Genomic DNA, 18625 nt, shown 5'->3' with positions numbered 1-18625 from the left:
TCTTTTTTGTTCCCCATCCTGAACCCCCCTCCCTCCTCCCTCCCCATACCATCCCTCTGTAGTTTTTTTTCTTTATCCAAGAAAGTGCTCCAAAGTGTTAGAGTTTGGTAGAAGAGGTAAGAAGAGAGAGTGTTGCCACTCGCTCCTCTGGCCTATGGAGATCGTGTTCAGGAAGTGAGCAGAGCTGTGGAGAAAGCTGCTTTGTCCTTTCCGTTTTTGTAGAGCCATAGAGAACTATATATATATATATTTTTCTTCTAGTAGCATCATACCAAAATGAATTTTTTTTGGTTATGGTTATTATATATTAGAAATGTAGAAATATATTTTTCATAAGTTAAATTTCTTTTGAATAGAATTGCTTTCCTTGTTTCTTTTCTCTCATTCTACTCACCTTTTTCTTTATCTAATAAACTCTTATATGCCTATATAGTACCTGATTGCCAAATTTTGTAGGAATTATTCATAGCTCTATTCTTGAAAACACCCAAAATGGAATAATTTAGTTATTTTAAGATAACTATTTTATAGAAGTAATACAAGATTATGATAGACAAATAGAGTTTACAAACAAGCAAATAATAAGAATATATCCACTCATTTTCCACTATTCAATTATAATCTTAGGGTGATACATTTGGGTTTGTATATATTTTCATATACACATATAATACTTTTATTTTACAAAACTGGAGGAATATTGCTCATAATGCTTGATAACCTGTTTCTTTGAATGGACAAGTTTCTGTATCAGTAAACATTTCTATAATATAAATTTTATTGGCTACTACTTTACTCAGCCAGTTGTTGGACATTTAGACTGTTTTCTGGTTTTCACTATTATGAACAAATTGTTATGACAAACTAGTTGTAATGATTAATTATTGGTGAAAATTTCTACACAGTGATATAATATACTAAAATTTGAGTCCAGTGTTGAACTTTGAAAATACTCCTAATGACTGAATGAAGTTTTATCTCCTTTGTAAGGTGCACTAAACCATGCCATGTAAACACCTGTCTGTCCCTTGAAGCACAGCAGTCTCACTGTCAGTTAGATAACCTTAGTGGCTTTTCATCTCTGTGATTCTTCTTAGGCTGTTTTGATCATATCACTATAGGCACTTATATTCCCTTCTTTTTCTTCTTGCCCCTAGAACACAGATGCTGCCCTGCTCCCCTGCATCGGTTATCCTGCATTTGCCTTAGATGATGAAGTTCTCTTTAACCAGACGCTTGATAAAGTGATTAGAAAATTAAAAGGAAAATATGGATTTAAGCGTTTCTTGAGAGATGGATATAGAACATCATTGGAAGATCCCAATAGACGCTACTACAAACCAGCTGAAATTAAGGTATTAAAAATATTCCATATCAGATAGCATAACAGAATGATCAAAAAACACTGTTTCAGGAGATAGACTTCTTGGCTTTGAATTATGGCTCTGCCACTCATTAGCTGTCTGACCTTGGGCAAGTTAATTAACCTCTCTGTATATAATATTGTTCATTGGTTAAAATAATGTTAGTACCTATATTATTGAGGTTTTATAAGAATTAAATCAATTAATGTATATAAAAGTATTTAGAACTGTGCTTGGCATGTCGTAAACTCTTGATAAACATTAGTGTGAAGGCCCATTTGCTCATATTGGGCCATGTTGATTCATTGAGTAAGTAATTTTTCTTTTGCACTTTCAAATTTTGCCTGCCTACTATACCATTTGTCTAAGATAATAGAAAATATCTATTTGTGATCTAATTTTCAATCTGTTAAGCAAATGCTTTTTCTATTTCGCTTACACACTTCCCTCTAAAATATACTCCTCTAAACGTTTAGTTTTAAGGATTTTATATTTCAAATACATATACTGTAGTCACTGCCTGCTACTTCAGTAAAAGACCCTTGGGGAGTCCGTTTCTTAAATACTTGTCAAAATGTCCTCTGATCCCTCGTCCATCATTTTCTGTTGAGAACATGGAAAAGTTCTCAAAGAATGAAGATATTTCAAGACGGAAGATTCTATTGCGTGAGTGTAGCCTCAAGCCTCAAATATCTCAGAGTAAATCACTTTCCTTTTTTTCCTCCACTCCCATCAAAGTGAGGCTTCCCCAATGATAAAGAATCTGTCTGCAGTGCAGGAGACATGGGTGATGCAGGTTTGATCCCTGGGTTGGGAAGATCCCCTGGAGAAGGAAATGGCAACCCACTCCAGCATTCTTGTTTGGGAAATCACAGGACAGGGGAACCTGTCGGGCTACAGTCCATGGGGTAGCAAAGAGTCAGACACGACTGACGTGACTGAGCATGCATACATACCCTACATCTGCAATTATTCTAGCTGTTTTTAAGCTCCCCAGTAGATTATAAAATCTCCCAGAAAAGTAAGCATCCATTCACATTGCTGAAGACTATGCTTTAATGGAGCAGGTTGAAAATCATTAAAAAGAAAAAAATACTCCAAACCCCTCCCTACCTGCCTCCTGTTGCCTCTCTCTCTGTTGTCACTTCTAAAGAGCGTGGTATGTTCTAGTTGTGGACTAGTTGAGCTGGTCCTAGTTGGACTTCGGGTTTCATTACTTCCTTTGCTTGTTCCAGGAATACAGAATTGCTATTAGTTTCTTTAACAAACATTGTCCTTTAATGCATCTCTAGTTTGTACTGCTCTTTTTTCTTTGTGGATTTCCCAGAGCTCATCTCCCCAGAGAAACTCTTCAAGCATTAACTGAAGCATTTCCTTTCCTATAAACCCTTTCCTGACCCCCTGGGCAGGCTCAGATGCTTCATGTTCTTGATTCTTGATATATACCATATATAGATGTTTTATAATGTGCTGCAGTTGTTTTATTTACATGCCCATTTCTCCACTAGGGAAGATTTTCTATCTTTTTATCTCCATAGTCCTCTGTTTAGTGATGCCTGGCATTACTAAGTACTAAGTAAATATTATTGAATGAATGACTACTGTGTGATGGATTAATAAATGAATGAGCTTTTGAATAATAAGAATTCTGAGAAAGTTTTTTTAAAAAGAAGTAAGTACTTATAAAATCAGTCCAGTCTTTTTATTACAAGAAACTTTCCTATGATGCAAGTGTTCTAATTAATATCATTGTTCTAATATAGTTGTTCATGAAATTTTTAATGTTTTATTTTGTTTTAGCTGTTTGATGGCATTGAATGTGAATTTCCCATATTTTTCCTTTACATGATGATTGATGGTGAGTTTTTCTCCTGAAATTTAAACTGTAGGATATAAGTAGTTTAAAGAAGAGCAGAAATAAAGTATGACTCCTTTCAGCTAGCAAAGTAGACTGCACTTAGTGATGTTAACTACTTTACATATTTATATGCTATTCTTCTGCTTTCTGAGTTAATGTTAAATCATTTAGGGCTTCCCTAGTGGCTCAGATGGTGAAGACTCTGCCTGCAATGCAGGAAACCCGGGTTCGATCCCTGGGTTGGGAAGATCCCCTGGAGAACAACATGGCAATCTACTCCAATATTCTTGCCTGGAAAATCCCATGAACAGAGGAGCCTGGAGGGCTGTATAGTCAATGGGGTCTCAAAAGAGTCAGACACAACTGAGTGACTGACACTTTCACTTTCACTTACCCTTCTGCTTTCTGAGTTAATGTCATTTAAGGAATTCAAAAAATATTCAAAGTATTTTAAAAGTGATATAAATATATGAAAATATATTATATTATATTATTTACAAATAATTTTTATGCATAGGAATTATGAACAGTGCAATTTATGACATTGTGAATGTCTGTCTATAATACTTACACTGAAGAACAGAGAATTTGCAATTAAAATTCAATTTTTAGTTCTAAATGCTAACATGATCTTCTAAAATCAGTGTCCCAGAGAACTATCATATATATTTATTTGCTTTACCTTTTTCTATTTTATTATTTACATATAAAATTACCAAAATAATTACAGTTGGGGTAATTTTTCTAAGGCAAAATTTCTGTGGTGCTTATTGAGCTCAAATGCTATTGGATTTTATATTTTACATTTTAGGTGTTTTTAGAGGCAATCCCAAGCAAGTAAAAGAGTATCAGGATCTTCTGACTCCAGTACTTCATCATACCACAGAAGGTATAGTTAGGATGATTTTTCAAGAGATTCTTTCTAGCAGTGTTTCCTTAATGTTCCTTTGAAGTGTATAAATGATTACCTTTTAAACAGAACTGTTTGTATTCAATTGAAAAAATGAATGGGACTGCAAATGGATTAGAATGAATCATCTCTTAACTTGTTATAATAAACGTGTTTTTTATAAAAGGAGCTCATTAGACAAAAGATGGAGATGAATTTTAAGAGGTCATGGCTATAGTTACTACCCAGTGGTTTGCCAGGTGTGCAGGGGTTCTTCATCTGTTACCTACTGTGAAACCCCTTCACTGTATGTAATATGATGATAATAAAAAATGACTAATTTTTATCCATGTCACCAGATGCTTTGTTCACAAATGCCACCCCCTTTAGAGGGCCACTTCGGGAGGCTCTGCTCTAGCCTAACAGGTCCTACCACTGCCAAGAGTATTTTGGCCTCTTCTTTGGAAATGTTTTCAGGGCTTTTTACACATTATTTTGAAATATATGCCTGCCATAGTTCTAAAATGTCATCCTTTGAGAATGGGTTTACTATTTTAGAAATGGTCAGAAGGTCCAGGCTTATGAGTAATATATTGGTTTCAGACCATAAAGGAACATAGGTGATTTTTCTGTATGACTCAAAAACTAATTCTCAAAACAATTCCAAAGGAGAGGTTCCAGATATCTTTGGTGTTTGGATGGATTGGTAAAATAACAACATCTGGAACTTTAAAATTATGGTGTGTTGATTAAAAAAAGGGATGGTCTTGCAGATATGATGCACTAACTGGCAATCACAGCAGTAGGCCCCATTCCTGTCTTACATGAAGTTTATGATATTCTTCAGGGTTTTCCACAAATATCTTAGAGTCATTATATTATGTGTTCACCCTTTAAGATATTTATAATGTTAAAGTAGTAAAGTGATTATGGAAAACATTGAATTTCAAATAAATATTAATGTTAAAAACAAGTTATTTTTGTCTTTATGTTCCAAATAACCACTAGTCCAATGTGAGACATAATGTAATGAATGTTGTAATGAATATATTTAAAATCCCTGAATCAGGTCTTTTAGTATTCAGTGAAAAATCATTGATGCATTGAGGTAATAGTCTGTGTATCACACTTAGGCTTCATCCTATTGAAAGAGTGATGTTGAAACTATTCTTTGTGTTTCTTAGACCTTTTTACTGGTTTTAGACAGAGGTATCACTGTTGATTGGTGCATGAATAGAGAAGCAAATTTTACAGAAATATGTGCAGTATTATTAGAAAAATTAAGTTCACTGTGGGCTGATGATACAAGAAGTCTTCTGTAGCACCGTTAGAAAGTTGGTTTTCTTCCTGTTGATATCATCCACAGAGATTCTAGTCTTAAATAATTTTTAGTTTCTACCAAAAAATGTTTTTAAATGGGTTGGTCATGGGAGGAAGATGGATTTTTTTTCTGTTCAATGATACTGAATGGTAGATAATGGGCTTAATGTTTTAAATGGGGATTTCTTTGCTCTCAGCAATTGCTCGGGTTATAATTCTTCACTTAAGATTATATAGTATCTCATTTGTAAAGCTTCCACAGACTAATCCTATTACAAATAGCTTCTTTCTGTAGCTCTAAATATTTGCATACTTTATATTTATTGATTCACTTAAAGGTGTTAAATGTTGTTAGAAGAGATTATGTACAACTTATGTTATAAGTTGGCTAACTTATATGCTGTTGAAATTAGTTTTAAAGTAAAGAAACTTTTCCCACATTATCGACTGGGGATTTCTGAAAAGAGTCAAGTTTTCCTATATTCTACTGGACAACCTTTCTGTCTTTGAAGGGAAAATTCAGGGAGGACACTGATTTGTTATACTTTAAATACTTATTTTTTAATCCCATAGGTTATCCTGTCATACCAAAGTACTATTATGTGCCAGCTGATTTTGTAGAGCATGAAAAAAGAAACCCTGGTAGTCAGAAGCGATTCCCTAGCAACTGTGGCCGTGATGGAAAACTATTTCTTTGGGGACAAGCCCTTTATATCATTGCAAAACTCCTGGGTAAGTGAAGAAGACTGGGAATTTTATTTTTTTCCCTTATTATCAAGATTTTAGAAATAAGTATGTCTTTGTTGGCATTTCTTTTGGATTTGGGTGGTGTTTCATGCTGTTAAGAGGCCTTGAGGGAGTTTTTTTTTTTTAATTGGTGGAAAATTGCTTTACAATGTTGGGTTGGTTTCTGCTGTACAACACAAATCAGTCATAATTATATATGGTGGCGCTAGTGGTAAAGAACCTGCCTGCCAGTGCAGGAGACATAACATGCAGATTGGATCCCTGGGTGGGGAACATCCCCTGGAGGAGGGTGTGGCAACTCACGCCAGTATTCTTGCCTGGAGAATTCCATGGACAGAGGAGCCTGGCGGTTTACAGTCCATGGGGGCACATAGAGTCAGACACAAGTGAAGCAACTTAGCACACACACACCCCTCTCTCTTGAGCCTCCCTCCCCTCCCCCATCTCACCCCTTTAGGTCATCACAGAGGACCAAGCTGGGCTCCCTGTGTTGTATAGCAACTTCCCACTGTTTTATTCATGATAGTGTATCTATGTCAGTGCTACTTTCTCAGTTTGTCACACTCTCACCTTCCTCTGCTGTGTCCACAAGTCCATTCGCTACTAGGTTCATCAGTATCATTTTTCTAGATTTCATATATACACATTAATATGCTTGTTTTTCTGATTTACTTCAGTCTGTATCAGATGCTCTAGGTTCATCCATCTCACTACAACTGACTCAAATTTGTTCTTTTTAATGGCTGAGTAATATTCCGTTGTATACATGTACCACATCTTCTTTATCCATTCATCTGTCGATGGACATCTAGGTTGCCTCCATGTCCTGACTAGTATAAATGTTGCTGCACTAAAGAGTGGGGCACATGGGTCTTTTAGAACTGTGGTTTTCTCAGGGTATATGCCCAGTACTGGGATTGCTGGGTCATATGGTAGATTTACTCCTAGTGTTTTAAGGAGTTTTCCTACTGCTCTCCATAATGGCTATGTCAGTTTACATTCCCACCAACAGTGCAGGAAGTTCCCTTTTCTTCACATCCTCTACAGCATTTATTCTCTGTGGGTTGTTTTTTTTTTTTTTTTATGTTAGCCATTCTAACTGGTGTGAGGTGTTACCTCATTGTAATTTTGATTTGCATTTCTCTAATAATGGGTGATATTGAGCATCTTTTCATGTGTTTACTGGCCATCTGTATGTCTTTGGAGAAATATCTGTTTATGTCTTCTGTCCATTTTTGATTGGATTGTTTGTTTTTCTGATATTCAGCTGTGTGAGCTAGCTGCTTATATATTTTTGAGATTAATCCTTTGTCACTTGCTTCATTTGCAATTATTTGCTCGAATTCTGTGGGTTGTCTTTTCATCTTGTGTATAGTTTCCTTTGCTGTGCAAAAGCTGTTAAGTTTAAGTCCCATTTGTTTATTTTTGTTTTTAATTCCATTAATCTAGGAGGCAGGTCAGAGAGAATCTTCTTGCCTATGTTTTCCTCTAAAAATAAAAGTGAAAGTCACTCAGTCATATCCAGCTCTTTGCAACCCCATGAACTGTACAGTCCATGGAATTCTCCAGGCCAGAATACTGGAGTTGGAAGCCTTTCCCTTCTCCAGGGTATCTTCCCAACCCAGTGATTGAACCCAGGTCTCCTGCATTGCAGGTGGATTCTTTACCAACTGAGCTATCAGGGAAGACCTATATAGTTTCTGGCCTTGCATTTAAATCTTTAATCTATTTTGAGTTTATTTTTGTATATGGTGTTAGGAAGTGTTCTAATTTCATTCTTCTACATGTAGCTGTCCAGTTCTTCCAACACCACTTATTGAAGAGGATGTCTTTTCTCCATTGTAAATTCTTGACTTATTTGTCAAAAATAAAATAGTCATAGGTGCATCAGTTTATCTCTATGCTTTCTGTCTTCTTTCATCAGTCTGTATTTCTGCATTTGTGCCAGTACCATACTGTCTTGATGACTATAGCTTTGTAGTATAGCTTGAAGTCAGAAAGGTTGATTCTCCCAGCTCTCTTTTTCTCCTTCAAGATTGCTTTGGCTATTCAGTCTTCTATGTTTCCATACAAATTGTGAATTTTTTTGTTCTAGTTCCGTGAAAAGTACCATTGGTAGTTTGAGAGGGATTACATTGAATTTGTAGATTGCTTTGAGCAGCATAGTCATTTTGACAATATTGATTCTTCCAGTTCAAGAATATGGTTTTATCTCTCCATCTATTTATGTTGTCCTTGATTTCTTTCATCATTGTCTTATAGTGTCCTATATGCAGCTTTTTTGTCTCCCTTGGTAGGTTTATTGTAGGTATTTGATTCTTTTTGTTGGAGTTGTGAATGGGATTAATTCCTGAATTTCTCTTTATGACTTTTCATTGTTAGTGTATAGGAATGCAAGGGATTTCTGTGTATTAATTGTATATCCTGAAACTTTACTAAATTCATTGATTAGCTCTAGTAGTTTTTTGGTGACATTCTTTAGGGTTTTCCAAGAAAATGCACTGGTCATAGCAAACACCCTCTTCCAACAACACAAGAGAAGACTCTACACATGGACATCACCAGATGGTCAACACCAAAATCAGATTGATTATATTCTTTGCAGCCAAATATGGAGAAGCTCTATACAGTTAACAAAAACAAGACCAGGAGCTGACTGTGGCTCAGATCATGAACTCCTTATTACCAAATTCAGACTCAAATTGAGAAAGTAGGGAAAACCACTAGACCATTCAGGTATGACCTAAATCAAATCCCTTATGATTATACAGTGGAAGAGAGAAATAGATTTAAGGGCCTAGATTTGATAGGTAGAGGGCCTGATGAACTATGGAATGACGTTCGTGACATTGTACAGGAGACGGGAATCAAGACCGTACCCATGGAAAAGAAATGCAAAAAAGCAAAATGGCTGTCTGAGGAGGCCTTACAAATAGCTGTGAAAAGAAGAACGGTGAAAAGCAAAGGGGAAAAGGAAAGATATAAGCATCGGAATGCAGAGTTCCAGAGAATAGCAAGAAGAGATAAGAAAGCCTTCTTCAGTGATCAATGCAAAGAAACAGAGAAAAGAACAGAATGGGAAAGACTAGAGATCTCTTCAAGAATTAGAGATAGCAAGGGAACATTTCATGCAAAGATGGGCTCGATAAAGGACAGAAATGGTATGGACCTAACAAAAGCAGAAGATATTAAGAAGAAGTGGCCAGAATACACAGAAGAACTGTACAAAAAAGATCTTCACGACCCAGATAATCACGATGGTGTGATCACTCACCTAGAGCCAGACATCCTGGAATGTGAAGTCACGTGGGCCTTAGAAAGCATCACTACGAACAAAGCTAGTGGAGGTGATGGAATTCCAGTTGAGCTGTTTCAAATCCTGAAAGATGATGCTGTGAAAGTGCTGCACTCAAGATGTCAGCAAATTTGGAAAACTCAGCAGTGGCTACAGGACTGGAAAAGGTCAGTTTTCATTCCAATTACAAAGAAAGGCAATGCAAAAGAATGCTCAAACTACCGCACAATTGCACTCATCTCACATGCTAGTAAAGTAATGCTCAAAATTCTCCAAGCCAGGCTTCAGCAATATGTGAACCATGAACTCCGTGATGTTCCAGCTGGTTTTAGAAAAGGCAGAGGAACCAGAGATCCAATTGCCAACATCCGCCAGATCATGGAAAAAGCAAGAGAGTTCCAGAAAAACATCTATTTCTGCTTTATTGACTATGCCAAAGCCTTTGACTGTGTGGATCACAATCAACTGTGGAAAATTCTGAAAGAGATGGGAATACCAGACCACCTAACTTGCCTCTTGAGAAATCTGTATGCAGGTCAGGAAGCAACAGTTAGAACTGGACATGGAACAACAGACTGGTTCCAAATAGGAAAAGGAGTGCGTCAAGGCTGTATATTGTCACCCTGCTTATTTAACTTCTATGCAGAGTACATCATGAGAAACGCTGAGTTGGAAGAAACACAAGCTGAAATCAAGATTGCTGGGAGAAATATCAATAACCTCAGCTATGCAGATGATACCACCCTTATGGCAGAAAGTGAAGAGGAGCTAAAAAGCCTCTTGATGAAAGTGAAAGTGGATAGTGAAAAAGTTGGCTTAAAGCTCAACATTCAGAAAACGAAGATCATGGCATCTGGTCCCATCCCTTCATGGGAAATAGATGGGGAAACAGTGGAAACAGTGTCAGACTTCATTTTGGGGGACTCCAAAATCACTGCAGATGGTGATTGCAGCCATGAAATTAAAAGACGCTTACTCGTTGGAAGAAAAGTTATGACCAACCTAGATAGTATATTCAAAAGCAGAGACATTACTTTGCCGACTAAGGTCCACCTAGTCAAGGCTATGTTTTTTCCTGTGGTCATGTATGGATGTGAGAGTTGGACTGTGAAGAAAGCTGAGCGCTGAAGAATTGATGCTTTTGAAGTGTGGTGTTGGAGAAGACTCTTGAGAGTCCCTTGGACTGCAAGGAGATCCATCCAATCTATTCTGAAGGAGAGCAGCCCTGGGATTTCTTTGGAAGGAATGATGGTAAAGCTGAAGGTCCAGTACTTTGGCCACCTCATGCGAAGAGTTGACTCATTGGAAAAGACTCTGATGCTGGGAGGGATTGGGGGCAGGAGGAGAAGGGAACAACAGAGGATGAGATGGCTGGATGGCATCACGGACTCGATAGACATGAGTCTGAGTGAACTCCGGGAGTTGGTGATGGACAGGGAGGCCTGGCGTGCAGCGATTCATGGGGTCGCAAAGAGTCGGACATGACTGAGCAACTGAGCTGAACTGATGTATAGAAAAACATCTATACATGTATAAAAAATATATTAAAACATCTATGTATAGATGTTTGTCATCTGCAAACAGAGAGTTTTACTTCTTCTTTTCCACTCTGGGCTCCTTTTATATTTTTTTCTTTTCTCAGTGCCTTGGCTAGGGCTTCCAAAACTATACTGAATAATAATGGTGAGAGTGGGCACCCTTACCTTGTTCCTGATCTTAGAGATTAACCCTTTCACTTTTTCACCAGGGAGTATAATGTTTGCTGTGGGTTTGTTGTATATAGCCTTTATTAAATTGAGGTAGGTTCCTTCTATGCCAATTTTCTGGAGAGTTTTTATTGTATATGCGTCTTCAATTTTGAAATATTTCTCTGCATCTATTGAGATGATCATATGGTTTTTATTTTTTAATTTGTTGATGTGGTATATCATATTGATTGATTTGCATGTATTGAAGAATCCTTATATCCCTGGAGTCAACCCCACTTTATCATGGTGTATGATTCTTTTAATATGTTGTTGGATTCTGTTTGCTAGAACTTTGTTGAGGATTTTTGTATGTATGTTCATCAGTGATATTGGCATGTAATTTTCTTTTTTTGTGAAATCTTTGTCTGGTTTTGGTATCAGGGTGATGGTGGCCTTATAGAATGAGTTTGGGAGTTTTCATCTTGGAGTTTCTTATCATGTAAAAGTATATTAATATGTCTATTGTGCTGAATGATGATGGACAGTTTCTGGGAAGAAAATCAAATAGGTGTGTGGGTACCACTATGATCATTTAGGCACTGCATTCAGCTTACTGTATAGGTTCCCAGCAGAAGGCTATGGAAACTTTGTCTCTTTTGTAAATGTAATACCATTCTGACTTAGTATAACAACCATGCTTGGTCATAGCTTTATCATAGCTATGGTCATCCACTTTGCAAAAGAAATCAGGTATATCAAAGTTCTGTTCTTTCCAGCAAATACATGTTGGCAGTTTACTCAGTAAGGGGGAGGCATAATGGGGCCATTATTCATAATCTTTTGAAGAATTATTTTTCAGCTTATCCTAAAACTTCAGCGTAAGTGTCTTTGGACACACTGAAATGAAGGTTAATTTCATGAACACAAAAAAGCTTTATGCATCTTCCTGTGCCATTCCTTGATAAAATTTTTAACATTATTAGTATTTCCATTAAAAAGGTTATCATATTAGTCAGAATTCTTTTATGGCAAACAGTCTATGAAGCAGGTTGATTGTAAATACTATACTTGCACTAAAAGAAATGCTTACTGTGTGAAATACTGTTATTGTCTTTGCTGTTCTTAGCATTACTGCCTAAAACCTGAATTTCTTGGTGCTGTAAGAGTAATCATCTTGGTTTCTTTTTTTACATTCCACTAGGGGAAAATATTTCAAAGTCCAGATTCCTGATTTAAGCTTTACACAAATGATATATTGAAGAAGGAAATGGCAACCCACTCCTGTATTCTTGCCTTGGAAATCCCACAGATAGGGGAGCCTGGTCGACTGCTGTCCGTGGGATTACAAAGAGTCGGACGTGACTTAGTGACTGAGCATGCATGCAAAAAATGGTATATAGGAGCAAACAGAAGCTAACCAAAGAAGAGAAAATTAAGTTATTGCTGTTTTCAGTTTGCTCATTTCCTAACTATATTTTCTGGGTCTCCATATTTACTTAATGCTAATTTAAGAGCCTGTTGAAAAATGTTTTTCTCTAAAGGGACAGTTCTTTGATAAGGAATTGATATTATTTATACAGATTTTGCTTTGAGTTTCTTTTTTTTTTTTTTTTTTTTAAATTTATTTATTTATTTTTAATTTTTACTTTACAATTCTGTATTGGTTTTGGCATAGATTGACATGAATCCACCACAGGTGTACATGCGTTCCCAAACATGAACCCCCCTCCCACCCCCCTCCCCACAACATCTCTCTGGGTCATCCCCGCGCGTCAGCCCCAAGCGTGTCATATCCTGCATCAGACATAGACTGGTATTTCGATTCTTACATGTTATTATACATGTTTCAATGCCATTCTCCCAAATCATCACACCCTCTCCCTCTCCCTCTGAGTCCAAAAGTCCGCTATACACATCTGTGTCTCTTTTGCTGTCCTGCATACAGGGTCATCATTGCCATCTTCCTATATTCCATATATATGTGTTAGTATACTGTATTGGTGTTTTTCTTTCTGGCTCACTTCACTCTGTATAATCGGCTCCAGTTTCATCCATCTCATCAGAACTGATTCAAATGTATTCTTTTTAATGGCTGAGTAATACTCCATTGTGTATATGTACCACAGCTTTCTTATCCATTCATCTACTGATGGACATCTAGGTTGTTTCCATGTCCTAGCTATTATAAACAGTGCTGCGATGAACATTGGGGTACATGTGTTTCTTTCAATTCTGGTTTCCTCTGTGTGTATGCCCAACAGTGGGATTGCTGGGTCATAAGGCATTTCTATATGCAATTTTTTAAGGAATCTCCACACTGTTCTCCATAGTGGCTGTACTAGTTTGCACTCCCACCAACAGTGTAGGAGGGTTCCCTTCTCTCCACACCCTCTCCAGCATTTATTGCTTGCAGATTTTTGGATCGCAGACATTCTGACTGGTGTGAAGTGGTACCTCATTGTGGTTTTGATTTGCATTTCTCTTATAATGAGTGATGTTGAGCATCTTTTCATGTGTTTGTTAGCCATCCGTATGTCTTCTTTGGAGAAATGTCTATTTAGTTCTTTGGCCCATTTTTTTTATTGGGTCGTTTATTTTTCTGGAATTGAGCTGCAGGAGTTGCTTGTATATTTTTGAGATTAGTTGTTTGTCAGTTGCTTCATTTGCTATTATTTTCTCCCATTCGGAAGGCTGTCTTTTCACTTTGCTTATGTTTTCCTTTGTTGTGCAGAAGCTTTTAATTTTAATTAGATCCCATTTGTTTATTTTTGCTTTTATTTCCAGAATTCTGGGAGGTGGATCATAGAGGATCCTGCTGTGGTTTATGTCAGAGAGTGTTTTGCCTATGTTCTCCTCTAAGAGTTTTATAGTTTCTGGTCTTACATTTAGATCTTTAATCCATTTTGAGTTTATCTTTGTGTGTGGTGTTAGAAAGTGATCTAGCTTCATTCTTTTACAAGTGGTTGACCAGTTTTCCCAGCACCACTTGTTAAAGAGATTGTCTTTACTCCATTGTATATTCTTGCCTCCTTTGTCAAAGATAAGGTGTCCATATGTATGTGGATTTATCTCTGGGCTTTCTATTTTGTTCCATTGATCTATATGTCTGTCTTTGTGCCAATACCATACTGTCTTGATGACTGTGGCTTTGTAGTAGAGCCTGAAGTCAGGCAAATTGATTCCTCCAGTTCCATCCTTCTTTCTCAAGATTGCTTTGGCTATTCGTGGTTTTTTGTATTTCCATACAAATCTTGAAATTATTTGTTCTAGTTCTGTGAAAAATATCGCCGGTATCTTGATAGGGATTGCATTGAATTTGTAGATTGCTTTGGGTAATATACTCATTTTCACTATATTGATTCTTCCGATCCATGAGCATGGTATATTTCTCCATCTATTAGTGTCCTCTTTGATTTCTTTCATCAGTGTTTTAAAGTTTTCTGTATATAGGTCTTTAGTTTCTTTAGGTAGATATATTCCTAAGTATTTTATTCTTTTTGTTGCAATGGTGAATGGAATTGTTTTCTTAATTTCTTCTTCTACTTTCTCATTATTAGTGTATACGAATGCAAGGGATTTCTGTGTGTTGATTTTATATCCTGCAACTTTACTATATTCATTAATTAGCTCTAGTAATTTTCTGGTAGAGTCTTTAGTGTTTTCTATGTAGAGGATCATGTCATCTGCAAACAGTGAGAGTTTTACTTCTTCTTTTCCAATTTGGATTCCTTTTATTTCTTTTTCTGCTCTGATTGCTGTGGCTAAAACTTCCAGAACTATGTTGAATAGTAGTGGTGAAAGTGGGCACCCTTGTCTTGTTCCTGACTTTAGGGGAAATGCTTTCAATTTTTCACCATTGAGGATAATGTTTGCTGTGGGTTTGTCATATATAGCTTTTATTATGTTGAGGTATGTTCCTTCTATTCCTGCTTTCTGGAGAGTTTTTATCATAAATGGATGTTGAATTTTGTCAAAGGCCTTCTCTGCATCTATTGAGATAATCATATGGTTTTTATTTTTCAATTTGTTAATGTGGTGAATTACATTGATTGATTTGCGGATGTTGAAGAATCCTTGCATCCCTGGGATAAAGCCCACTTGGTCATGGTGTATGATCTTTTTAATGTGTTGTTGGATTCTGATTGCTAGAATTTTGTTGAGGATTTTTGCATCTATGTTCATCAGTGATATTGGCCTGTAGTTTTCCTTTTTTGTAGTATCTTTGTCAGGTTTTGGTATTAGGGTGATGGTGGCCTCATAGAATGAGTTTGGCAGTTTACCTTCCTCTGCAATTTTCTGGAAGAGTTTGAGTAGGATAGGTGTTAACTCTTCTCGAAATTTTTGGTAGAATTCAGCTGTGAAGCCGTCTGGACCTGGGCTTTTGTTTGCTGGAAGATTTCTGATTACAGTTTCAATTTCCGTGCTTGTGATGGGTCTGTTAAGATTGTCTATTTCTTCCTGGTTTAGTTTTGGAAAATTGTATTTTTCTAAGAATTTGTCCATTTCTTCCAGGTTGTCCATTTTATTGGCATATAATTGCTGATAGTAGTCTCTTATGATCCTTTGTATTTCTGTGTTGTCTGTTGTGATCTCTCCATTTTCATTTCTAATTTTATTGATTTGATTTTTCTCTCTTTGTTTCTTGATGAGTCTGGCTAATGGTCTGTCAATTTTATTTATCCTTTCAAAGAACCAGCTTTTGGCTTTGTTGATTTTTGCTATGGTCTCTTTTGTTTCTTTTGCATTTATTTCTGCCCTAATTTTTAAGATTTCTTTCCTTCTGCTAACTCTGGGGTTCTCTAATTCTTCCTTTTCTAGTTGCTTTAGGTGTAGAGTTAGGTTATTTATTTGACTTTTTTCTTGTTTCTTGAGGTATGCCTGTATTGCTATGAACTTTCCTCTTAGCACTGCTTTTATAGTGTCCCACAGGTTTTGGGTTGTTGTGTTTTCATTTTCATTAGTTTCTATGCATATTTTGATTTCTTTTTTGATTTCTTCTGTGATTTGTTGGTTATTCAGAAGCGTGTTGTTCAGCCTCCATATGTTGGAATTTTTAATAGGTTTCCTCCTGTAATTGAGATCTAATCTTAGTGCATTATGGTCAGAAAAGATGCTTGGAATGATTTCGATTTTTTTGAATTTATCAAGGTTATATTTATGGCCCAGGATGTGATCTATCCTGGAGAAGGTTCCATGAGCACTTGAGAAAAAGGTGAAATTCATTGTTTTGGGGTGAAATGTCCTATAGATATCAATTAGGTCTAACTGGTCTAATGTATCATTTAAAGTTTGCGTTTCTTTGTTAATTTTCTGTTTAGTTGATCTGTCCATATGTGTGAGTGGGGTATTAAAGTCTCCCACTATTATTGTGTTGTTGTTAATTTCCCCTTTCATACTTGTTAGCATTTGTCCTACATATTGCGGTGCTCCTATATTGGGTGCATATATATTTATAATTGTTATATCTTCTTCTTGGATTGATCCTTTGATCATTATGTAGTGGCCTTCTTTGTCTCTTTTCACAGCCTTTGTTTTAAAGTCTATTTTATCGGATATGAGTATTGCCACTCCTGCTTTCTTTTGGTCTCTATTTGCATGGAATATCTTTTTCCAACCCTTCACTTTCAGTCTGTATGTGTCCCTTGTTTTGAGGTGGGTCTCTTGTAAGCAGCATATAGAGGGTTCTTGTTTTTGTATCCAATCAGCCAGTCTTTGCCTTTTGGTTGGGGCATTCAATCCATTTACGTTTAAGGTGATTATTGATAAGTATGATCCCGTTGCCATTTGTTTTATTATTTTGGGTTCGGGTTTATACTCCCTTTTTGTGTTTCCTGTCTAGAGAATATCCTTTAGAATTTGTTGGAGAGCTGGTTTGGTGGTGCTGAATTCTCTCAGCTTTTGCTTGTCTGTAAAGCTTTTGATTTCTCCTTCATATTTGAATGAGATCCTTGCTGGGTATAGTAATCTGGGCTGTAGGTTATTTTCTTTCATCACTTTAAGTATGTCTTGCCATTCCCTCCTGGCCTGAAGAGTTTCTATTGAGAGATCAGCTGTTATCCTTATGGGAATCCCCTTGTGTGTTATTTGTTGTTTTTCCCTTGCTGCTTTTAATAGTTGTTCTTTGTGTTTGATCTTTGTTAATTTGATTAATATGTGTCTTGGGGTGTTTCGCCTTGGGTTTATCCTATTTGGGACTCTCTGGGTTTCTTGGACTTGGGTGATTATTTCCTTCCCCATTTTAGGGAAGTTTTCAACTATTATCTCCTCAAGGATTTTCTCATGGTCTTTCTTTTTGTCTTCTTCTTCTGGGACTCCTATAATTCGAATGTTGGAGCGTTTCATATTGTCCTGGAGGTCTCTGAGATTGTCCTCATTTCTTTTAATTTGTTTTTCTTTTTTCCTCTCTGATTCATTTATTTCTACCATTCTGTCTTCTATTTCACTAATCCTATCTTCTGCCTCCGTTATTCTATTATTTGTTGCCTCCAGAGTTTTTCTGATCTCATTTATTGCATTATTCATTGTATATTGACTCTTTTTTATTTCTTCTAGGTCCTTGTTGAACCTTTCTTGCATCTTCTCAATCCTTGTCTCTAGGGTATTTATCTGTGTTTCCATTTTGACTTCAAGATTTTGGATCATTTTCACTATCAATATTCGGAATTCTTTCTCAGGTAGATTCCCTATCTCTTCCTCTTTTGTCTGGTTTGGTGGGCATTTCTCCTGCTCCTTTACCTGTTGGGTATTCCTCTGTCTCTTCATCTTGGTTATATTGCTGCGTTTGGAATGGCCTTTTTATATTCTGGTAATTTGTGGAGTTCTCTTTATTGTGGAGCTTCCTCACTGTGGGTGGGGTTGTATCAGTGGCTTGTCAAGGTTTCCTGGTTAGGGAGGCTTGTGTTGGAGGTCTGGTGGGTGGAGCTGGGCTTCTTCTCTCTGGAGTGCAGTGGAGTGACCAGTAATGGGTTATGAGACGTCTAAAGTTTTGGAGTAACTTTGAACTGCCTGTATATTGAGGCTCAGGGGTGTGTTCCTGTGTTGCTGGAGAATGTGTGTGATATGTCTTGCTCTGGAACTTGTTGGCCCTTGGGTGGAGCTTTGTTTCAGTGTAGGTTTGGAGGCATTTGATGAGCTCCTATTGCTTAATGTTCCCTGAATTCAGGAGTTCTCTGATGTTCTCAAGCTTTGGACTTAAGCCTCCTGCTTCTGGTTTTCGGTTTTATTTTTACAGTGGTCTCTAGACTTCTCCATCTATACAGCACCAATGATATAGTATCTTGGCTAAAGATGAAAGGTTTCTCCACATTGAGGGGCACCCAGAGAGGTTCACTGGGTTACATGGAGAAGAGAAGAGGGAGGGGGTAGTTAGAGGTGACTGGAATGAGATGCGGTGAGAACAAAAGAGGAGAGAGCAAGCTAGTCAATAGTCACTTCCTTATGTGCGCTCCTTAGTCTGGACCTCTC

The 18625-nt window shown here is 36.9% G+C and overlaps 1 protein-coding gene across 4 annotated transcripts in view; it reads left to right on the top strand.

Annotated features, from left to right (window-relative positions):
- Nucleotides 1-18625, top strand: part of PHKB (phosphorylase kinase regulatory subunit beta) — a 247904-nt gene that overhangs the window by 115874 nt on the left and 113405 nt on the right. For all 4 annotated transcript variants that reach the window (XM_040253597.1, XM_040253598.1, XM_040253600.1 and 1 more), the window contains 4 exons: nucleotides 1158-1355; nucleotides 3165-3222; nucleotides 4034-4111; nucleotides 6005-6163. In XM_040253597.1, the coding sequence (XP_040109531.1) occupies nucleotides 1158-1355; nucleotides 3165-3222; nucleotides 4034-4111; nucleotides 6005-6163 (493 nt within the window). The remainder of the gene's footprint in view (nucleotides 1-1157; nucleotides 1356-3164; nucleotides 3223-4033; nucleotides 4112-6004; nucleotides 6164-18625) is intronic.

Source organism: Oryx dammah, unplaced genomic scaffold (genome assembly GCF_014754425.2).
Source record: "Oryx dammah isolate SB20612 unplaced genomic scaffold, SCBI_Odam_1.1 HiC_scaffold_13, whole genome shotgun sequence".
In the NCBI taxonomy this organism is placed as follows: domain Eukaryota; kingdom Metazoa; phylum Chordata; class Mammalia; order Artiodactyla; family Bovidae; genus Oryx; species Oryx dammah.
Note: the sequence above shows the minus strand (reverse complement) of the source record. Positions and strands in the feature narration are given on the sequence as shown.